Source organism: Nothobranchius furzeri, chromosome 19 (genome assembly GCF_043380555.1).
Source record: "Nothobranchius furzeri strain GRZ-AD chromosome 19, NfurGRZ-RIMD1, whole genome shotgun sequence".
NCBI lineage: Eukaryota > Metazoa > Chordata > Actinopteri > Cyprinodontiformes > Nothobranchiidae > Nothobranchius > Nothobranchius furzeri.
In genome coordinates this window covers 25,807,311-25,831,732 of record NC_091759.1, presented here as the reverse complement: position 1 = coordinate 25,831,732, position 24,422 = coordinate 25,807,311, and the positions used below count along the sequence as shown (strand labels likewise).

General features: G+C 43.7%; 2 protein-coding genes across 5 annotated transcripts in view; one reads left to right on the top strand and one right to left on the bottom strand.

Moving 5' to 3' along the window:
- The first annotated feature begins 1,690 nt into the window (after positions 1-1,690).
- On the top strand, positions 1,691-24,289 carry eppk1 (epiplakin 1). 2 transcript variants are annotated; one of them, XM_015974095.3, is made up of 4 exons: positions 1,691-1,812; positions 3,244-3,298; positions 3,642-3,740; positions 6,273-24,289. In XM_015974095.3, exon 4 carries the CDS (start codon positions 6,279-6,281, stop codon positions 23,874-23,876), a length of 17,598 nt encoding a protein of 5,865 aa, XP_015829581.2. In that variant the 5' UTR covers positions 1,691-1,812; positions 3,244-3,298; positions 3,642-3,740; positions 6,273-6,278; the 3' UTR covers positions 23,877-24,289. The 2 variants fall into 2 exon arrangements, with proteins under 2 accessions (XP_015829581.2, XP_054601403.1); XM_054745428.2 differs by having other exon boundaries at positions 3,642-3,751.
- fbxl6 (F-box and leucine-rich repeat protein 6) overlaps positions 5,874-24,422 on the bottom strand; it is a 28,488-nt gene continuing 9,939 nt past the window's right edge. For all 3 annotated transcript variants that reach the window (XM_015974099.3, XM_015974100.3, XM_015974097.3), the window contains exon 11: positions 5,874-6,134. In XM_015974099.3, coding sequence (XP_015829585.1) covers positions 6,092-6,134 — 43 coding nt within the window. In that variant the 3' untranslated portion in view covers positions 5,874-6,091. The remainder of the gene's footprint in view (positions 6,135-24,422) is intronic.

Here is a 24,422-nt window from a genome sequence, read left to right as displayed (position 1 = left end):
CCAACTAGTCCACCTTCCCAGGATTCCCTGATTTCCCTTTTTCCTACTCACTCTCTCTCTTCCTTAGCAATTTTTAATCACAATTGTCTATTTTAGCTTATTTTAAACATTTTGAATCATTTTTGAAAATCTTTTTTATATTTGTAATTTGTTGTTTTTGTGAAGCGCCTCCTGGTTTTTAAAAGATGGTTTTCTTTCTTACACCGGTTCCTTTGTGTCTCATAGACAGAACCATCCTTAGTTAGAGCCCAGAGCGGTGCTGGTCGGAGCCGGACCTGAGCACCTATAAACACGTCTGATCTTCATGTGTCACTCCCACAGCTTTACTTTAGTTGGTTTAACTGCCCTCAAAGAGCAGCAACAAGTCCCGACGGTCCTGGGAATCTCTTCAGATCCTCCTGACTGCCCAGTAAGTGACCTGTTTCCTTGGGCACGCCACACCCACCCCCATCCCCGGGGTAGGGAGGCTGCATGTCACACCCTGGTGATGATCATGACGATGGGTGTAACTGTGAACTCAGTCTAACACGACCTCCTTCACCCACACACACACACACACACACACACACACACACACACACACACACTCACGCACACACATGCACACACACACACACATACACACACACACACACACACAGGATGCCTTCAGCATCAGACTGATGTCATCTCGTTTCCAGCTGTTTGACGTGATTACATTGTGTTTGTTGCACCTACAGGAGTTCTCCCTCTGTTTACTTGAGTCGGTTCTTTTATTCTCTAAACTGTGAGATTAACGACTTTAGTATAGCTGAGGATCTGCAAACCCGTCAAACCCGATCCACGCTCTTATGAAACCCTGAAAGCCCTGCGGCGCTGCCTCAGCCCGTGATAAGGAGGCTTTTATTGTGAAAAGAAAAACATTGACTTTTAATGAATGAAAAATGAAAGACCTGTGACCTGAAACATTCTCCACGGGAGAGTTCAGGTCTTCTTTGTTCTGTTATGTTTGATCGTCTTTGTTCCTGAGCACAAAGAGACGCTCCAAGGAAGTTTGCAGGAATTCCGGGCATCCTGAGCCAAGAACAGAGACCTGAAACTCATTGGACATGATCATCGACAAAAGGATGAAGAGTAAACTTAGACAGTTACACCTCTGGAGGACCACCCCTTCATCAGGTGTTGAAGGATCTCAGGAGCTCTTTTAGTGGTCGAATGTTAACGCTCCGTTGTTCCACGGAACGTTTTAGGAACTCTTTTATTCCTGCTGCCGTGCGTTTTTACAGCGAGCATTTTGGATGATCGTAAATCTGATGTTTCTATCATGGTTGTGCCTTACAGCAGGGTCCAGTGAATGTTTTATTATTCTGTTTTATTTTTGTTGTTTGTGCGTGTACGTTGTTGTTGTTGTTGTTTTTACTTGTCCAAGGCAAGTCAGTTTTCCCCTTGGGGATTAATAAAGCCAGCCTTGAACCTTGAAACCGTTACTGCCCTTTAGAACGAGGAAGAGGGGGCTGATCCTGACAGGGGAGGGGCTAAAGAGGGTGTTTTTGAGGGTGGAGGAGTCATGTGGGTGGACTAAAGGGGAATGGGCGTTCCTGTTAAGATGGAGGTGCCAAGGTGGGCTTTCCAGAGAAAGAAAGTTCCTGAGAAGGCAGAGTCCGACAGGGGAGGGGCTAAAGAGGCTGATTCTGACAGGGGGAGGGGCTGAGGAGGAGTTTACTGGACCTTCTGTACATAAAAGCAGGAACAACTCCCAGCTGATCAGAGATGTTTCTCCATCCAGCTGAGACCGATCTGTGACGCATGCAGGAGTTCTACCAGGACGCTGAGGTAGGAGCAGATTTCTCTCTGATGAAAATCAGAACTTTTCCCGTGTAGAGAGCGATGTGAGGGAGTTTGTTTGTGTCTGAGCTGAACTGCGGTTTCTTTCCTTCCTCTGAGAGCTGAGTTGACTCCAGAGGTGAGGAAACGATCCACAGCCAACGCCCACAGATAGTCGACATTCCTCCCGGTCACCTTTGACCACAGTTGTTGCTCGAGGACATGAGGAGGCGCTGAACAAGTCTGAACAGAGGAGGTTCTGATCCGACCCGAGACTTTCCACTGCAGCGGAGATCATGGTTTCAGTCTGAGTTTCTCAGGTGGCTTCAGGAGGTAAACCCTGGATCAGGTCCAGGTGCTTCGGATCAGCTGGTGGTTCTGAATCTCAGAGTTTTGGCTCGTTTGAAGCTGTGGTTCCTTCAGACATCCTGCAACACGTCAGAGCTTCAGACACACCTCAGGCCATAAATCATTCTGTAGGTTATGGATCTGTCACAGTTATGGGACCTGGATCCTCCGGATTACTAGAGCTGAGATTAACGGTTCACAGGAAATTAGCCTCAGATTAAACCTTCAGGTTTAAACCCGAACTTCTCCTGGAGACACAGACGAGGCGCTCGGAGGAAACGGAAACTCACGAAACCTCCTTCAGCCTTTGGAAGTTCCGATGAGGTTCTGGTTCTGATGAAACCTCCTTCAGCCTTTGGAAGTTCTGATGAGGTTCCAGTGAGGTTCTGGTTCTGCTGAAACCTCCTTCAGCATATCATGCTTCAAACTCCAGACAGATGGACTCACCTCAGACTTCGGAGGAACCAACAGGATTCCCGTTTGGGGGCAGGAGCGGCGTTCCGTCCATGCAGGTCATAAAGTGACTTTTATGGGATGAGCAAACCGACACGGAGCCATAAACACAAAGTAAACGCCGAAGAGCTCCAGAAACATTCAAACATTTACAAAGTGGGAGCTAAACGACATCAGCTGATCGATCAGAACCGCTGCTGCTGGACGAACACAAAAGTCCAGCTGGTTCTGCCGGGTCCAAGTCCGAGCTGTAAATCTGCTCTCAGGTGTTTGTTTTGGACTGAAACACGGCTGCTGTGCATCACACCAGGACTTCCACATCTTCTGACACTAATCACACCGATTCTGCGTTTGCTGCTTGTGACCTTTGACCTGCTGAATCATGGAAAATGTTATCAGAGAAGCAGGAATGTTGTAGTTTTCCCTCCAGATGAACCAGCTTTGTATTTTTTTTCTTTTGTCCTGACCTGTTTGCTTCTCTTATTTTACTGGATTTTGTGTCTTTAGGAGACATTTTAGTCTTTTAAAATCGAGCGAAAATCAAACCTGAGATCTGCTGAATCAGAATCATCAAAACTGTCAAACGTGATAAAATGAGAAAGAGGAATCAGAGTAAAGCTGCTTCCTGTCTTTCTTCAGGTGGTTTCAGATCTGCCTCCAGCTGAAGTCCAGCTGACGCCTGCAGAGCTCACAGGTAAGACTCACAAGTTCAGCTCTGGCTCCGTGTTTCTGATCCTGACGTGTAGATGAGGTCTAGTGTGACGCGGGTGAGGTTGGAAGTCCCTGCAGAAGGAACTGGGTCCGCCTGCTCTTGCATCACTGATTTCTGTTTGCACACCAAGCATCCGGCTCCTCCAGTTTAACATCATCTTGTACCAAAACAAATACAAGATGGCTTCCTCTTCAGCACTTCCTCGGACCACACCACCACACTAGCAACACACATTCCTGAGGAGAACAACTGAAACTTTACTCATACAGTATTTGTCTTTTTGCGTGGTACATCCGTGTGAATCATGAACACTTCTTCTCTGCAGGCTCTAACCTTCGCTGCTCCAAGCACACGGTCCAGCCTCCCGCTGGTTCCTGAAGCGGGAAAACCAGAAACATCCAAGGATCAAAGTCTTCCACAGAAGGTTAAACAAATGTATGCTTTCTATGTTATAAAGTTGTGTTTGTTTATCAGTCAGTGAGCCCCAGGGCAGCTGTGGCTACCTGTAGCGCATCACCACCAGAGTGGATGAATGACTGTGGTGTAAAGAGCTTTGGAGTCCTCTGACCCGGAAAGGCACCAGTGCAGGTCACTGTGTGGGAGTAGACTTTCAACATGGGCAGATGGATGGATGGACAGATCCATCCGATCAGTCATCAATCACACACAGGCTGATGTGGCAGAGGAGTTAGGTGTGTGCTCTGCAGTCGGGAGGTTGCAGGTTCGAGTCCCACTCTGTCGGTTGCTGTTGTTGTATCCTTGGGCAGCAGCAGCCCCAGGGTTCCTACACCTTTCCCACATCAAATGCAAGTGCCGCACTTGTGAGACACAACAATACGAGAAGAGGACAGTTTTGTGTCATATGAAATACTCGACAACTGTTGTGAACAGAGAAGATCCAATCGGATCACGGGATCAGGAACCGGGCTCGATCACGTGATTTTAAATGATTGGAATCTGGTGGATGAGATCAGATATGACCTTTCAAATTAATCCAGAGATCCAGATTATCTTCAGCTTGAGCCTGTCTGCATTTAGTCCTAGTCTGTCACTTTGAACCAAACAGCCACTTTTCTGCAGCAACTCGGACAAAAACACCAAGTCAGCTGAAACTTTGTTCATTTGTTTATTTAAGGATCGCCGTCACCGTAGTGAGGAATGTTCTTCCAGGGGTCCGCTCCACTCAAAATAAAAGCATGTACATTATTACAGTGTAAGATAAAAAGAGCAAAAAAAACATTTAAAACAGACGTATCAGTTAATAAAACAAAGTAAAATAAATATTAAAACACTAAAAATAAAATAAATCAACGGAGAAACCAACAGATACGTCACAAATTCCTTCAAATCGATTAGAGTAACAAGATCTTTTCTCTAGTTTCAAATCTTTATGTATGACCAGTTTCTTAAGATTTGCTTTGAACCTGCTGTGATCATTTATTAAAGTTATTTCAGGAGGCGGGGTATTCCATATAAAACTGCTCTGTAAACGACTGTAATGGAGAGTAAAGGTGACACGGGAGGCTGTCGTCGGGTTGAAGCCATGTTGCATACAGGTCAGCAGGTCTGTGAAAAAGCTAAAAGCGTTTTGAAAAGTCCAAATTTTGAGCAAGGACAGAACCCGGCTACAAGCTGGTCTGTCATTTACCTTCATCCATGACAGACTATGATGCATCCATTGGCTCTAAATGGAAAACCGGGCCTTTCAGGTAACTTCACACAGTAAACGTTCCAATTGAGTTCAGCTCATTATGCAACTTAGTTTAACGTTTCCTATATGACTTTAGAAGGTGCTATATCAAATACAGGCCCTTTACCGGACTATCGCATCCATCTACATATGAAAAAAAACTGTGATCATGCAAAATTTATAAACATTTCAATTTCATTTCATTTCTTTATAAAGCACCTTAATGCCACCAGCCAAGAGCAGTACATGATAACATCATAGATCATATACATTAAAATTAGAGACAACAATAAGACCACACTAAAAATGGATGTCATAAGACTTAAAAAGCAATAAAAACAATTAAATCTAAATGCACATAATGCCTACAAACAATAAAAAATATAAAAACAATCCAAGAATATTACCAGAAAAATAATAAAACCAAAAGAGTATCAAATTTACTAGATTTGTAATATTGCTTAAATTAAGCTTTAAAACTCCAGACAGTAGATAATTATTATTAACTCATTCACTGCCAATGACGACTAAGGTCGTGATTTACATGTTTTTACTGTGTGGGCGTCGGACGAGCCCCCACACCGTGAGAACAAACATCTCAGCTCTAAAGCTGATCTTCATCCGCATGCGTCACACGTCACGTGATCAGGAAGCGGAACATCCATGTGTTAGGAGATCGTTTTGGGCCGCTGCTGCAAAAGAAAAGAGAGGCGCGAACCGGAAAAGCTTCTGCCGATCACAATTCAACAACGGATTATGAAAGAAAGGATAACGCTCGAAACACACGGATTCTTCCTGATCTAAGAGGCAAGTCTCCACTTTGTTTTGGCTTTGACATCATCCTAGCGCGCAACGTTCTGACTCTTAAAAAAACTGTAAAAACGGTGAGAAACACTGGCAGCGAAGGGCTTTACCGCTCAGGAAATGGCTGGCAGCGAATGAGTTAATATTTGGTGGGAGTTTGTTCCACAGTCTTGGTATCAGTATTGCAAAGGCGTGCTCCCCTCGAAACCTGCAGTTAAACCTAGGCTCAACCAATAAGTCCTTCTCTGCAGAGTGGAGAGGTCGAGTAGGAACCTACCTTATTAAAAGCTCTGCAAGATAAGGTGGTGCTGTTCTGGCAAGCCCCTGGAAAACATAAATCAGGAGTTTCATTTCGATGCTATGCTTCACAGGCAACCACAAAAATATCAGACAGAAAAACTGGTGGTGAATTATTTAGAAACCATAATTTAAGTGGCTGTTTGTTTTGAACTTGCTCTTTAGATCAAGATGGAGTCCATCCGTCACAACTCTGAGGTAAAAGCCAATGACGGTGTTGAAGTACATGGTCCTGTGGCAGGAATACTCCTGGAGAAGACCAGGGAGAAGTTGACCATCTATCAGGCCATGAAGAAACGTTTACTAAAACCAGGAACGGCCTTGGCTCTGCTTGAAGCACAAGCTGCCACGGTAGGCATCATTGATCCGACAAACAACAGGATACTTCCTGTTGCTGATGCTGTTCAAAACGTAGTAGTCGGACAAGAGATGAGGGAAAAACTCCTCAAAGCAGAGAAGGCTGTTAGTGGGTATGTAGACCCCTACACCAATCAAATAATATCTGTTTACCAGGCTATGCAGAAAGACCTAATCCCTAGAGATTATGGTTTGAGGCTGCTGGAAGCACAGATTGCCACCAAGGGTATATTTGATCCTGTTGAGAAGACACACCTCTCAGTTGACTCTGCAATCCAAAAGGGCTTCTATGAAAAAGGTTTGCTCAGTGACCAAATGCCAGAGCTAAACGTGTTCTATAACCCAAGCACACAGGAGAACCTGAACTACCAAAACCTTCTGAAGAAATGTACCGTGGAGACTGAGACAGGCTTGTTGCTCCTACCGGTCTGCATCGCCTTCAAAGGTCTGCGTAAAGGCATTTCGTCCAGTGAACTGTTTGAGTCAAAAATCATTGACAAAAAAGTCTATGATGACCTGCAGAAGGGAAACACCACAACACAGGATGTGATGCTGATGGAAACAGTGAAGGAGTACCTGGAAGGTAAAGGCAGCATTGCCGGTATTGCTGTACTCTCATGCAATCAGCAAAAGAGCATTTATCAGGCAATGAAGGAAGGCATCCTGATGCCAGGAACAGCACTTGTCCTGTTGGAAGCTCAAGCAGCCACTGGCTTTATGATTGATCCTGTACAAAATAAAAAGTATACAGTGGACGAAGCCATAAAACACAAACTCATTGGGCCAGAATATCATGCAAAGCTGCTTTCTGCTGAACGAGCGGTGACTGGGTACAAAGATCCATATTCAGGGGAGACCATATCCCTCTTTCAAGCTATGTCAAAAGACCTCATTGTCAAAGAACACGGGATCCGTTTGCTCGAGGCTCAAATTGCAACTGGTGGAATTATAGATCCAATCAACAGCCACAGGCTTCCTACAGCAATGGCTTTTAAAAGGGGCTATTTTGATGAGAAAATGAACACCACACTGGAAAATGCAGGAGATGACACAAAAGGTTTTTTTGACCCAAATACTGAGGAAAATCTAACTTATCTTCAGCTGATGGAAAGATGTGTCACTGATCCTGCAACTGGTTTGTGTCTCCTCCCTCTCCAAGACAAACAAGGAAGAGTGACTTCCAGCTTCATTGACTACCAAACAAAAATGCTCTTCAAAGCTGAAAAGGTCCATGTCACATACGGGAAGTACATGGGAATGACAGTGTCGCTCTGGGAACTGCTGATGTCGAATTATTTTGATGAGACCCAAAGGAGAGACATTTTTCAGAAATACAGAGAAGGGAAGATGGATATAAAGAAAATCACTGCCATGATTCTGGAAATCATAGAAACATCTGTTAAAACAACAAAAGTCACATTTGAAGGCATCAGAGAAACTGTTACAGCCAAACAGCTTGTGGAGGCAGATATCATCACCCAGGAGATGATGGAGGATCTGGAAAAGGGAAAAACGTCAGTAAAAGACATAATACAGGATGAAACTGTAAACATGTATTTACAAGGAAAAGACAGCATTGCAGGCATTCTGCTACCAGATTCTCAAATCATGACTATCTACCAAGCAAGACAAAAAAGGAAGCTAATGCCAGGAACTGCACTAATTCTACTAGAGGCACAGGCAGCAACAGGGTTTGTCATTGATCCTATTGGAAACAGGAAGTTTTCAGTGGATGAAGCCGTTAAAGCAAAAGTTGTGGGGCCGGATGTCTGTCAGAAGCTTCGCTCAGCGGAGAAAGCAGTCACTGGGTACAAAGATCCTCACAATGGAAACATAATCTCCTTGTTCCAAGCAATGCAAAAAGACCTGATCATCAAAGAACATGGAATTCGGCTTCTGGAAGCACAGATTGCGACGGGTGGAATTATCGACCCAGTGAACAGCCATCGCATTCCGGTCCACGTGGCCTACAAAAGGGGCTACTTTAATGAAAATATGAATCAGATCCTGAGTGATCCAAGTGATGACACCAAGGGATTCTTTGACCCCAACACCCATGAGAACCTGACGTATTTGCAGCTTATGGCCAGATGTGTCACAGATCCCAGTACTGGCCTGTGCCTCTTGCCTCTAAAGTGTAAGAGCAAGACTGTCAGCGTAGATGACAACATGCGAGAAACTTTTCAAAGGACAACAGTTACAGTTAAGTATGGCAGATTCAAGGGCAAGCACACAACATTGTGGGATCTGATCAATTCAGAGTATCTGTCAGAAGAAAAACGGCAGGAGCTCTTTAAGCTCTTCAGGTCTAGAAGAATCACCATAGAGGAAATCACAGCCATCATTTTGGAGATCATTGAGAGTAAGGAGATCAAACAACAAGCAGAGCTGAATTTTGAAGGTCTCAGAGGAGAAATATCTGTTGTGGATCTTCTGGATCTTAAAATTTTGGATGAAAATGTTTACAACAATTTGATCAATGGAAAGCTATCGAGCACTGATGTGATGAAGATGGATAGCGTGAGAGCCTATCTGCAAGGAACGAGCTGTGTGGCTGGGTTGATCCTGCAACCATCCAATCAGAAAATAAGCATTTATGAAGCACAGAAAAAAGGTATCCTTACACCCGGGACTGCCCTCTGCCTCCTCGAAGCACAAGCTGCCACAGGATTCATTATAGATCCTCTGAATAACAAAAAACTTACCGTAGAACAAGCTCTAAAAGAGAAGGTGATTGGACCACAGATGTATGAAAAGCTTCTGTCTGCAGAGCGAGCTGTCACTGGATACACAGACCCATACACTGGTCAAAAGATCTCACTTTTCCAAGCATTGAAAAAGGATCTTATTGTCAAGCAGCATGGAATTCGTTTACTTGAGGCCCAAATTGGTACAGGTGGCATCATTGATCCCTTGAAGTGCCTTCACTTACCTCTAGAAGTTGCATACAAAAAAGGATATTTTGATGCTGAACTCAATGAAATCCTAAATGATCCAACTGATGACACAAAGGGCTTTTTTGATCCAAAGACTACAGAAAACTTGACATACATGGAAATGTTAAAGAGATGTGTAAAGGATAAAGAAACTGGACTTTTTCTCCTGCCTCTTGATGACACACCAAAGGCAAGAACAACAAAGGAAAAACCATACACCGAAGAAGAAATAAAGCAAGAATTTCAGAAAACAATTGTAAATGTAAAAGTGGGATGGTATTCAAGAAAATCTGTTACTCTTTGGGACTTGATTCACTCTCATTACTTCACAGAGGATCAGCTGCTGGACTTTATTGAAAAATACAGAACAAGGCAAATTTGTATACAAACAATAACCACAATAGTGCTTGAAACAATAGAGAAACTGGAGAAGAATGAAACCCCTAAAGTGGCTATGGGCCTGAGAAATCCTGTCTCTGCACAACAACTACTGGAATCTGAGATTATTGATGAAGAGACCTTTGATCTGGTTATAGAGGGAAAACGCAGCTTTGATTCGATAGTCCAAACAGAACCTGTGAAATGTTACCTGAAGGGGACTGGAAGCATTGCTGGAATCAAGGTATATCCAACCCAGAAAATAATGAGCATTTACCAAGCAAAACAAGAAGATCTGTTGACTCCACGTATTGCTCTTGAACTGCTTGAAGCACAGTCTGCAACAGGATGGATCATTGATCCTGTCAACAACAAATTCTATTGTGTGGAAGAAGCTGGAAAAGACAAAGTAATTGGACCAGATATACATGAGCAACTGGTTTCAGCTGAGCGTGCCGTCACTGGCTATAAAGATCCTTACACCGACGCAACTATATCTGTGTTTGAAGCCATCAATAAACAACTGATACAAAGAAGTGTCGGCATGCGTCTTCTTCAGGCACAGATAGCAACTGGAGGAGTGATTGATCCAAATCAAAGCCACAGGCTACCAACTCGCGTAGCTATTAAAAGGGGGTATCTTGACGAAGAAACTGCTAAAATCTTGCTGAATCCTACTGATGAAACAAAGGGTTTCTTTGACCCAAACACCAATGAAAATTTGTCCTACCTCCAGCTGATAAATCGATGTGAGAAAGATGCTAAGACTGGGCTGCTTGTCTTGCCACTGCATAAGGAGCCCAAATGGTTTCATACAGATGAGCAAGTAGAGCAGGCCTTCAAAAACAAAACACTGACCATAAATGTGGGAAAATTCAAAAACAAAGAAGTAACATTGTGGGACGTGTTGCTCTCAGAATACATTTCAAAGGAGAAAAGGGAACAGCTCATACAACAATACAAGACAGGAACTATGAAAATGGAAGAAATTATTGAAATACTCATTATGATCATAACAGAGATATCTTCCAAAGAAAAAAAGTTCAAAGGACTAAGAAAGCAAGTATCAGCAAGTGAGCTTTATGAGTCCAAAATCATTTCAAAGGAGCTTTTTGGTCAGATTATAAAAGGAGAGGTAACGGAAGAAACCGTTACCAAAATGGAGTCCATCCAGAAGTACCTTGGAGCTACAAACTGTATTGCAGGTGTGAGAGTTGAAGCTACAAAACAGGTTATGAGTATCTATGATGCCAAGTCAAGAGGTCTACTAACTCCTGGCACCTCTCTGATTCTACTGGAAGCCCAAGCTGCCACTGGCTTCATAATTGACCCAGTAAATAATAAGAAACTGTCAGTGGATGAGGCGGTGGCCAACTCAGTTGTGGGCAAAGAGTGGAAAAACAAACTTCTTTCAGCAGAAAGAGCTGTTACAGGGTACAAAGACCCCTACACAGGAAACACAATTTCCTTGTTCCAGGCCTTGCAAAAAGACCTCATTGTAAAGGATCATGGAATTCGTCTTCTTGAGGCCCAAATTGCAACTGGGGGTATCATTGATCCTATCCACAGTCATAGAGTACCTGTGCAAGTGGCATACCAAAGAGGATACTTTGATGAAGAAATGAACCAAATTTTATCTGATGCAGACGATGACACCAAGGGATTCTTTGACCCAAACACTCAAGAAAACCTGACATATCTCCAGCTTATTGAAAGATGTGTCAAAGATCCAGTGACAGAGCTTATCTTGCTATCCATTGTGAAGAAAGGAGAGGCCTATTTCTTTGTAGATGAGGAAACCAAGCTCACTTTCAAATCTAAAACAACAAACAAAGCCGGAGGAAAATACAAGGGAACCACTGTTTCACTCTGGGAACTTCTATACTCCCAATACATCACTGAGGAAAAGAGGCAAGAGCTTGTCAAACAGTATAAAGCTGGATCCATCACAATTGAACAGTTCCTGGAAAGCATCTTGACAATCATTCAGCAGCAGACCTCCCCCAAAACTTCCACAACTACCACCACCACCACCACCACAACTGTCACTGAAACCAGTGAGGATAAATCATTTAAGGGCATCAGAAAAGGTGTCTCTATGTCAGAGCTGTTTCAATCAAAAATAATTGATGAAAAGCTCTTCAATGATCTGAACGCTGGAAAGGTCACAGTTAGTGAAGTAAGTGAGATGAACTCAGTGAGGAAATACCTCGAGGGCACAAACAGCATTGCAGGAGTGTACATTCAGTCCACCAGGGAGACACTGAGTGTCTATGAAGCCAAATCAAGAGGTCTACTGACTCCAGGTACCTCTCTGGTTCTGCTGGAAGCCCAAGCTGCCACTGGCTTTGTTATCGACCCAGTAAAGAACAAGAAACTCTCCGTAGAGGAGGCTGTTAATAAAGGTGTGGTTGGCAAGGAGTGGAAGGAAAAACTGCTTTCAGCAGAAAGAGCTGTTACAGGGTACAAAGACCCCTACACTGGAAACACCATTTCCTTGTTCCAGGCCTTGCAAAAAGACCTCATTGTGAAGGATCATGGAATTCGTCTTCTTGAGGCCCAAATTGCAACCGGAGGTATCATTGATCCTGTCTACAGTCACAGAGTACCTGTGCACGTGGCATACCAAAGAGGCTACTTTAACGAAGAAATGAATACGATTTTATCTGATGCAGGTGATGACACCAAGGGATTCTTTGACCCAAACACCAAGGAGAACCTCACTTACCTTCAACTGATTGAGAGGTGTATTACTGATCCAGTCACAGGCCTCAGTCTACTGGTCATTGTGAAAAAAGGAGAGACCTATTTCTTTGTTGATGAGGAAACCAAGCTCGCTTTAAAATCTAAAATGACAAACAAAGCCGGAGGAAGATACAAGGGAACCACTGTTTCACTCTGGGAACTTCTATACTCCCAATACATCACTGAGGAAAAGAGGCAAGAGCTTGTCAAACAGTATAAAGCTGGATCCATCACAACTGAACAGTTCCTGGAAATCATCTTGACAATCATTCAGCAGCAGACCTCCCCCAAAACTTCCACAACTACCACCACCACCACCACCACAACTGTCACTGAAACCAGTGAGGATAAATCATTTAAGGGCATCAGAAAAGGTGTCTCTATGTCAGAGCTGTTTCAATCAAAAATCATTGATGAAAAGCTCTTCAATGATCTGAACGCTGGAAAGGTCACAGTGAGTGAAGTAAGTGAGATGAACTCAGTGAGGAAATACCTCGAGGGCACAAACAGCATTGCAGGAGTGTACATTCAGTCCACCAGGGAGACACTGAGTGTCTATGAAGCCAAATCAAGAGGTCTACTGACTCCAGGTACCTCTCTGGTTCTGCTGGAAGCCCAAGCTGCCACTGGCTTTGTTATCGACCCAGTAAAGAACAAGAAACTCTCCGTAGAGGAGGCTGTTAATAAAGGAGTGGTTGGCAAGGAGTGGAAGGAAAAACTGCTTTCAGCAGAAAGAGCTGTTACAGGGTACAAAGACCCCTACACTGGAAACACCATTTCCTTGTTCCAGGCCTTGCAAAAAGACCTCATTGTGAAGGATCATGGAATTCGTCTTCTTGAGGCCCAAATTGCAACCGGAGGTATCATTGATCCCGTATACAGTCACAGAGTACCTGTACACGTGGCATACCAAAGAGGCTACTTTAACGAAGAAATGAATAGGATTTTATCTGATGCAGGTGATGACACCAAGGGATTCTTTGACCCAAACACCAAGGAGAACCTCACTTACCTTCAACTGATTGAGAGGTGTATTACTGATCCAGTCACAGGCCTCAGTCTACTGGTCATTGTGAAAAAAGGAGAGACCTATTTCTTTGTTGATGAGGAAACCAAGCTCACTTTAAAATCTAAAATGACAACAAAAGCTGGAGGAAAATACAAGGGAACCACTGTTTCACTCTGGGAACTTCTATACTCCCAATACATCACTGAGGAAAAGAGGCAAGAGCTTGTCAAACAGTATAAAGCTGGATCCATCACAATTGAACAGTTCCTGGAAAGCATCTTGACAATCATTCAGCAGCAGACCTCCCCCAAAACTTCCACAACTACCACCACCACCACCACCACAAATGTCACTGAAACCAGTGAGGATAAATCATTTAAGGGCATCAGAAAAGGTGTCTCTATGTCGGAGCTGTTTCAATCAAAAATCATTGATGAAAAGCTCTTCAATGATCTGAATGCTGGAAAGGTCACAGTGAGTGAAGTAAGTGAGATGAACTCAGTGAGGAAATACCTCGAGGGCACAAACAGTATTGCAGGAGTGTACATTCAGTCCACCAGGGAGACATTGAGTGTCTATGAAGCCAAATCAAGAGGTCTACTGACTCCAGGTACCTCTCTGGTTCTGCTGGAAGCCCAAGCTGCCACTGGCTTTGTTATCGACCCAGTAAAGAACAAGAAACTCTCCGTAGAGGAAGCTGTTAATAAAGGAGTGGTTGGCAAGGAGTGGAAGGAAAAACTGCTTTCAGCAGAAAGAGCTGTTACAGGGTACAAAGACCCCTACACTGGAAACACCATTTCCTTGTTCCAGGCCTTGCAAAAAGACCTCATTGTGAAGGATCATGGAATTCGTCTTCTTGAGGCCCAAATTGCAACCGGAGGTATCATTGATCCCGTATACAGTCACAGAGTACCTGTACACGTGGCATACCAAAGAGGCTACTTTAACGAAGAAATGAATAGGATTTTATCTGATGCAGGTGATGACACCAAGGGATTCTTTGACCCAAACACCAAGGAGAACCTCACTTACCTTCAACTGATTGAGAGGTGTATTACTGATCCAGTCACAGGCCTCAGTCTACTGGTCATTGTGAAAAAAGGAGAGACCTATTTCTTTGTTGATGAGGAAACCAAGCTCGCTTTAAAATCTAAAATGACAAACAAAGCTGGAGGAAAATACAAGGGAACCACTGTTTCACTCTGGGAACTTCTATACTCCCAATACATCACTGAGGAAAAGAGGCAAGAGCTTGTCAAACAGTATAAAGCTGGATCCATCACAATTGAACAGTTCCTGGAAAGCATCTTGACAATCATTCAGCAGCAGACCTCCCCCAAAACTTCCACAACTACCACCACCACCACCACAACTGTCACTGAAACCAGTGAGGATAAATCATTTAAGGGCATCAGAAAAGGTGTCTCTATGTCGGAGCTGTTTCAATCAAAAATCATTGATGAAAAGCTCTTCAATGATCTGAACGCTGGAAAGGTCACAGTGAGTGAAGTAAGTGAGATGAACTCAGTGAGGAAATACCTCGAGGGCACAAACAGCATTGCAGGAGTGTACATTCAGTCCACCAGGGAGACATTGAGTGTCTATGAAGCTAAATCAAGAGGTCTACTGACTCCAGGTACCTCTCTGGTTCTGCTGGAAGCCCAAGCTGCCACTGGCTTTGTTATCGACCCAGTAAAGAACAAGAAACTCTCCGTAGAGGAGGCTGTTAATAAAGGTGTGGTTGGCAAGGAGTGGAAGGAAAAACTGCTTTCAGCAGAAAGAGCTGTTACAGGGTACAAAGACCCCTACACTGGAAACACCATTTCCTTGTTCCAGGCCTTGCAAAAAGACCTCATTGTGAAGGATCATGGAATTCGTCTTCTTGAGGCCCAAATTGCAACCGGAGGTATCATTGATCCCGTATACAGTCACAGAGTACCTGTACACGTGGCATACCAAAGAGGCTACTTTAACGAAGAAATGAATATGATTTTATCTGATGCAGGTGATGACACCAAGGGATTCTTTGACCCAAACACCAAGGAGAACCTCACTTACCTTCAACTGATTGAGAGGTGTATTACTGATCCAGTCACAGGCCTCAGTCTACTGGTCATTGTGAAAAAAGGAGAGACCTATTTCTTTGTTGATGAGGAAACCAAGCTCGCTTTAAAATCTAAAATGACAAACAAAGCTGGAGGAAAATACAAGGGAACCACTGTTTCACTCTGGGAACTTCTATACTCCCAATACATCACTGAGGAAAAGAGGCAAGAGCTTGTCAAACAGTATAAAGCTGGATCCATCACAATTGAACGTTTCCTGGAAATCATCTTGACAATCATTCAGCAGCAGACCTCCCCCAAAACTTCCACAACTACCACCACCACCACCACCACAACTGTCACTGAAACCAGTGAGGATAAATCATTTAAGGGCATCAGAAAAGGTGTCTCTATGTCGGAGCTGTTTCAATCAAAAATCATTGATGAAAAGCTCTTCAATGATCTGAATGCTGGAAAGGTCACAGTGAGTGAAGTAAGTGAGATGAACTCAGTGAGGAAATACCTCGAGGGCACAAACAGCATTGCAGGAGTGTACATTCAGTCCACCAGGGAGACACTGAGTGTCTATGAAGCCAAATCAAGAGGTCTACTGACTCCAGGTACCTCTCTGGTTCTGCTGGAAGCCCAAGCTGCCACTGGCTTTGTTATCGACCCAGTAAAGAACAAGAAACTCTCCGTAGAGGAGGCTGTAAATAAAGGTGTGGTTGGCAAGGAGTGGAAGGAAAAACTGCTTTCAGCAGAAAGAGCTGTTACAGGGTACAAAGACCCCTACACTGGAAACACCATTTCCTTGTTCCAGGCCTTGCAAAAAGACCTCATTGTGAAGGATCATGGAATTCGTCTTCTTGAGGCCCAAATTGCAACCGGAGGTATCATTGATCCCGTATACAGTCACAGAGTACCTGTACACGTGGCATACCAAAGAGGCTACTTTAACGAAGAAATGAATAGGATTTTATCTGATGCAGGTGATGACACCAAGGGATTCTTTGACCCAAACACCAAGGAGAACCTCACTTACCTTCAACTGATTGAGAGGTGTATTACTGATCCAGTCACAGGCCTCAGTCTACTGGTCATTGTGAAAAAAGGAGAGACCTATTTCTTTGTTGATGAGGAAACCAAGCTCGCTTTAAAATCTAAAATGACAAACAAAGCTGGAGGAAAATACAAGGGAACCACTGTTTCACTCTGGGAACTTCTATACTCCCAAAACATCACTGAGGAAAAGAGGCAAGAGCTTGTCAAACAGTATAAAGCTGGATCCATCACAATTGAACAGTTCCTGGAAAGCATCTTTACAATCATTCAGCAGCAGACCTCCCCCAAAACTTCCACAACTACCACCACCACCACCACCACAACTGTCACTGAAACCAGTGAGGATAAATCCTTTAAGGGCATCAGAAAAGGTGTCTCTATGTCGGAGCTGTTTCAATCAAAAATCATTGATGAAAAGCTCTTCAATGATCTGAATGCTGGAAAGGTCACAGTGAGTGAAGTAAGTGAGATGAACTCAGTGAGGAAATACCTCGAGGGCACAAACAGCATTGCAGGAGTGTACATTCAGTCCACCAGGGAGACACTGAGTGTCTATGAAGCCAAATCAAGAGGTCTACTGACTCCAGGTACCTCTCTGGTTCTGCTGGAAGCCCAAGCTGCCACTGGCTTTGTTATCGACCCAGTAAAGAACAAGAAACTCTCCGTAGAGGAGGCTGTTAATAAAGGTGTGGTTGGCAAGGAGTGGAAGGAAAAACTGCTTTCAGCAGAAAGAGCTGTTACAGGGTACAAAGACCCCTACACTGGAAACACCATTTCCTTGTTCCAGGCCTTGCAAAAAGACCTCATTGTGAAGGATCATGGAATTCGTCTTCTTGAGGCCCAAATTGCAACCGGAGGTATCATTGATCCTGTCTACAGTCACAGAGTACCTGTACACGTGGCATACCAAAGAGGCTACTTTAACGAAGAAATGAATACGATTTTATCTGATGCAGGTGATGACACCAAGGGATTCTTTGACCCAAACACCAAGGAGAACCTCACTTACCTTCAACTGATTGAGAGGTGTATTACTGATCCAGTCACAGGCCTCAGTCTACTGGTCATTGTGAAAAAAGGAGAGACCTATTTCTTTGTTGATGAGGAAACCAAGCTCGCTTTAAAATCTAAAATGACAAACAAAGCCGGAGGAAGATACAAGGGAACCACTGTTTCACTCTGGGAACTTCTATACTCCCAATACATCACTGAGGAAAAGAGGCAAGAGCTTGTCAAACAGTATAAAGCTGGATCCATCACAATTGAACAGTTCCTGGAAATCATCTTGACAATCATTCAGCAGCAGACCTCCCCCAAAACTTCCACAACTACCACCACCACCACCACCACAACGGTCACTGAAACCAGTGAGGATAAATCATTTAAGGGCATCAGAAAAGGTGTCTCTATGTCAGAGCTGTTTCAATCAAAAATCATTGATGAAAAGCTCTTCAATGATCTGAACGCTGGAAAGGTCACAGTGAGTGAAGTAAGTGAGATGAACTCAGTGAGGAAATACCTCGAGGGCACAAACAGCATTGCAGGAGTGTACATTCAGTCCACCAGGGAGACACTGAGTGTCTATGAAGCCAAATCAAGAGGTCTACTGACTCCAGGTACCTCTCTGGTTCTGCTGGAAGCCCAAGCTGCCACTGGCTTTGTTATCGACCCAGTAAAGAACAAGAAACTCTCCGTAGAGGAGGCTGTAAATAAAGGTGTGGTTGGCAAGGAGTGGAAGGAAAAACTGCTTTCAGCAGAAAGAGCTGTTACAGGGTACAAAGACCCCTACACTGGAAACACCATTTCCTTGTTCCAGGCCTTGCAAAAAGACCTCATTGTGAAGGATCATGGAATTCGTCTTCTTGAGGCCCAAATTGCAACCGGAGGTATCATTGATCCCGTATACAGTCACAGAGTACCTGTACACGTGGCATACCAAAGAGGCTACTTTAACGAAGAAATGAATACGATTTTATCTGATGCAGGTGATGACACCAAGGGATTCTTTGACCCAAACACCAAGGAAAACCTCACTTACCTTCAACTGATTGAGAGGTGTATTACTGATCCAGTCACAGGCCTCAGTCTACTGGTCATTGTGAAAAAAGGAGAGACCTATTTCTTTGTTGATGAGGAAACCAAGCTCGCTTTAAAATCTAAAATGACAACAAAAGCTGGAGGAAAATACAAGGGAACCACTGTTTCACTCTGGGAACTTCTATACTCCCAATACATCACTGAGGAAAAGAGGCAAGAGCTTGTCAAACAGTATAAAGCTGGATCCATCACAATTGAACAGTTCCTGGAAAGCATCTTGACAATCATTCAGCAGCAGACCTCCCCCAAAACTTCCACAACTACCACCACCACCACAACTGTCACTGAAACCAGTGAGGATAAATCATTTAAGGGCATCAGAAAAGGTGTCTCTATGTCGGAGCTGTTTCAATCAAAAATCATTGATGAAAAGCTCTTCAATGATCTGAATGCTGGAAAGGTCACAGTGAGTGAAGTAAGTGAGATGAACTCAGTGAGGAAATACCTCGAGGGCACAAACAGTATTGCAGGAGTGTACATTCAGTCCACCAGGGAGACACTGAGTGTCTATGAAGCCAAATCAAGAGGTCTACTGACTCCAGGTACCTCTCTGGTTCTGCTGGAAGCCCAAGCTGCCACTGGCTTTGTTATCGACCCAGTAAAGAACAAGAAACTCTCCGTAGAGGAGGCTGTTAATAAAGGAGTGGTTGGCAAGGAGTGGAAGGAAAAACTGCTTTCAGCAGAAAGAGCTGTTACAGGGTACAAAGACCCCTACACTGGAAACACTATTTCCTTGTTCCAGGCCTTGCAAAAAGACCTCATTGTGAAGGATCATGGAATTCGTCTTCTTGAGGCCCAAATTGCAACCGGAGGTATCATTGATCCCGTATACAGTCACAGAGTACCTGTACACGTGGCATACCAAAGAGGCTACTTTAACGAAGAAATGAATAGGATTTTATCTGATGCAGGTGATGACACCAAGGGATTCTTTGACCCAAACACCAAGGAGAACCTCACTTACCTTCAACTGATTGAGAGGTGTATTACTGATCCAGTCACAGGCCTCAGTCTACTGGTCATTGTGAAAAAAGGAGAGACCTATTTCTTTGTTGATGAGGAAACCAAGCTCGCTTTAAAATCTAAAATGACAAACAAAGCTGGAGGAAAATACAAGGGAACCACTGTTTCACTCTGGGAACTTCTATACTCCCAATACATCACTGAGGAAAAGAGGCAAGAGCTTGTCAAACAGTATAAAGCTGGATCCATCACAATTGAACGTTTCCTGGAAATCATCTTGACAATCATTCAGCAGCAGACCTCCCCCAAAACTTCCACAACTACCACCACCACCACCACCACAACTGTCACTGAAACCAGTGAGGATAAATCATTTAAGGGCATCAGAAAAGGTGTCTCTATGTCGGAGCTGTTTCAATCAAAAATCATTGATGAAAAGCTCTTCAATGATCTGAACGCTGGAAAGGTCACAGTGAGTGAAGTAAGTGAGATGAACTCAGTGAGGAAATACCTCGAGGGCACAAACAGCATTGCAGGAGTGTACATTCAGTCCACCAGGGAGACACTGAGTGTCTATGAAGCTAAATCAAGAGGTCTACTGACTCCAGGTACCTCTCTGGTTCTGCTGGAAGCCCAAGCTGCCACTGGCTTTGTTATCGACCCAGTGAAGAACAAGAAACTCTCCGTAGAGGAGGCTGTTAATAAAGGTGTGGTTGGCAAGGAGTGGAAAGAAAAACTGCTTTCAGCAGAAAGAGCTGTTACAGGGTACAAAGACCCCTACACTGGAAACACCATTTCCTTGTTCCAGGCCTTGCAAAAAGACCTCATTGTGAAGGATCATGGAATTCGTCTTCTTGAGGCCCAAATTGCAACCGGAGGTATCATTGATCCCGTATACAGTCACAGAGTACCTGTACACGTGGCATACCAAAGAGGCTACTTTAACGAAGAAATGAATATGATTTTATCTGATGCAGGTGATGACACCAAGGGATTCTTTGACCCAAACACCAAGGAGAACCTCACTTACCTTCAACTGATTGAGAGGTGTATTACTGATCCAGTCACAGGCCTCAGTCTACTGGTCATTGTGAAAAAAGGAGAGACCTATTTCTTTGTTGATGAGGAAACCAAGCTCGCTTTAAAATCTAAAATGACAAACAAAGCCGGAGGAAGATACAAGGGAACCACTGTTTCACTCTGGGAACTTCTATACTCCCAATACATCACTGAGGAAAAGAGGCAAGAGCTTGTCAAACAGTATAAAGCTGGATCCATCACAATTGAACGTTTCCTGGAAATCATCTTGACAATCATTCAGCAGCAGACCTCCCCCAAAACTTCCACAACTACCACCACCACCACCACAACTGTCACTGAAACCAGTGAGGATAAATCATTTAAGGGCATCAGAAAAGGTGTCTCTATGTCGGAGCTGTTTCAATCAAAAATCATTGATGAAAAGCTCTTCAATGATCTGAACGCTGGAAAGGTCACAGTGAGTGAAGTAAGTGAGATGAACTCAGTGAGGAAATACCTCGAGGGCACAAACAGCATTGCAGGAGTGTACATTCAGTCCACCAGGGAGACACTGAGTGTCTATGAAGCCAAATCAAGAGGTCTACTGACTCCAGGTACCTCTCTGGTTCTGCTGGAAGCCCAAGCTGCCACTGGCTTTGTTATCGACCCAGTAAAGAACAAGAAACTCTCCGTAGAGGAGGCTGTTAATAAAGGTGTGGTTGGCAAGGAGTGGAAAGAAAAACTGCTTTCAGCAGAAAGAGCTGTTACAGGGTACAAAGACCCCTACACTGGAAACACCATTTCCTTGTTCCAGGCCTTGCAAAAAGACCTCATTGTGAAGGATCATGGAATTCGTCTTCTTGAGGCCCAAATTGCAACCGGAGGTATCATTGATCCCGTATACAGTCACAGAGTACCTGTACACGTGGCATACCAAAGAGGCTACTTTAACGAAGAAATGAATAGGATTTTATCTGATGCAGGTGATGACACCAAGGGATTCTTTGACCCAAACACCAAGGAGAACCTCACTTACCTTCAACTGATTGAGAGGTGTATTACTGATCCAGTCACAGGTCTCAGTCTACTGGTCATTGTGAAAAAAGGAGAGACCTATTTCTTTGTTGATGAGGAAACCAAGCTCGCTTTAAAATCTAAAATGACAAACAAAGCTGGAGGAAAATACAAGGGAACCACTGTTTCACTCTGGGAACTTCTATACTCCCAATACATCACTGAGGAAAAGAGGCAAGAGCTTGTCAAACAGTATAAAGCTGGATCCATCACAACTGAACAGTTCCTGGAAATCATCTTGACAATCATTCAGCAGCAGACCTCCCCCAAAACTTCCACAACTACCACCACCACCACCACCACAACTGTCACTGAAACCAGTGAGGATAAATCATTTAAGGGCATCAGAAAAGGTGTCTCTATGTCAGAGCTGTTTCAATCAAAAATCATTGATGAAAAGCTCTTCAATGATCTGAACGCTGGAAAGGTCACAGTGAGTGAAGTAAGTGAGATGAACTCAGTGAGGAAATACCTCGAGGGCACAAACAGCATTGCAGGAGTGTACATTCAGTCCACCAGGGAGACACTGAGTGTCTATGAAGCCAAATCAAGAGGTCTACTGACTCCAGGTACCTCTCTGGTTCTGCTGGAAGCCCAAGCTGCCACTGGCTTTGTTATCGACCCAGTAAAGAACAAGAAACTCTCCGTAGAGGAGGCTGTTAATAAAGGTGTGGTTGGCAAGGAGTGGAAAGAAAAACTGCTTTCAGCAGAAAGAGCTGTTACAGGGTACAAAGACCCCTACACTGGAAACACCATTTCCTTGTTCCAGGCCTTGCAAAAAGACCTCATTGTGAAGGATCATGGAATTCGTCTTCTTGAGGCCCAAATTGCAACCGGAGGTATCATTGATCCCGTATACAGTCACAGAGTACCTGTACACGTGGCATACCAAAGAGGCTACTTTAACGAAGAAATGAATACGATTTTATCTGATGCAGGTGATGACACCAAGGGATTCTTTGACCCAAACACCAAGGAGAACCTCACTTACCTTCAACTGATTGAGAGGTGTATTACTGATCCAGTCACAGGCCTCAGTCTACTGGTCATTGTGAAAAAAGGAGAGACCTATTTCTTTGTTGATGAGGAAACCAAGCTCGCTTTAAAATCTAAAATGACAAACAAAGCTGGAGGAAAATACAAGGGAACCACTGTTTCACTCTGGGAACTTCTATACTCCCAAAACATCACTGAGGAAAAGAGGCAAGAGCTTGTCAAACAGTATAAAGCTGGATCCATCACAATTGAACGTTTCCTGGAAATCATCTTGACAATCATTCAGCAGCAGACCTCCCCCAAAACTTCCACAACTACCACCACCACCACAACGGTCACTGAAACCAGTGAGGATAAATCATTTAAGGGCATCAGAAAAGGTGTCTCTATGTCGGAGCTGTTTCAATCAAAAATCATTGATGAAAAGCTCTTCAATGATCTGAATGCTGGAAAGGTCACAGTGAGTGAAGTAAGTGAGATGAACTCAGTGAGGAAATACCTCGAGGGCACAAACAGCATTGCAGGAGTGTACATTCAGTCCACCAGGGAGACACTGAGTGTCTATGAAGCCAAATCAAGAGGTCTACTGACTCCAGGTACCTCTCTGGTTCTGCTGGAAGCCCAAGCTGCCACTGGCTTTGTTATCGACCCAGTAAAGAACAAGAAACTCTCCGTAGAGGAGGCTGTTAATAAAGGAGTGGTTGGCAAGGAGTGGAAGGAAAAACTGATTTCAGCAGAAAGAGCTGTTACAGGGTACAAAGACCCCTACACTGGAAACACCATTTCCTTGTTCCAGGCCTTGCAAAAAGACCTCATTGTGAAGGATCATGGAATTCGTCTTCTTGAGGCCCAAATTGCAACCGGAGGTATCATTGATCCCGTATACAGTCACAGAGTACCTGTACACGTGGCATACCAAAGAGGCTACTTTAACGAAGAAATGAATAGGATTTTATCTGAAGCAGGTGATGACACCAAGGGATTCTTTGACCCAAACACCAAGGAGAACCTCACTTACCTTCAACTGATTGAGAGGTGTATTACTGATCCAGTCACAGGCCTCAGTTTGCTTCCACTTTCTAAATGAAGTCTGTATCAATGTGATTAAGTTGTTTAACTAGTTCATTTAATCCTTGGGTAATAAAATGTGAAACGGGCTGTGTGACCAAGGTCGCTAAAAACTATTGTGACATAAAATTACATGAGCAAGTTGTATTATGTAACATGTAATAATAAGAACTTTTTTAACGTTTCATGACATTGTTCAGAGTGCGAGGCTTTTTTCCTACATTCCTTGGATGAGGTACATTTATTTTGGGACTGATTTGGGATCTAACTGAATGATTTATTTGCTTTATGATGTTCAACATGTGGGAAATCACTTCTGCTGTTTGTGTCAAACCTGATAAACCGTCAGTGTTGAACTGCAAAATTCAAACAGTAATTTTAAATGTTGCTTTCTGTAATAAAACCCAATAAACTGGTGAGGTCTGAACTCCATCTCAACTTGTTTTGAAAGGTTTTTTTTTCTCAGTTCAGTTAAACAAAGATTCAGAAATCATTTGTTGTACTAAGAGTTGCAAAGTTTCTCAAACCCAGTACCAGGAACTCGGTTCACAAACAAAACCAGCTG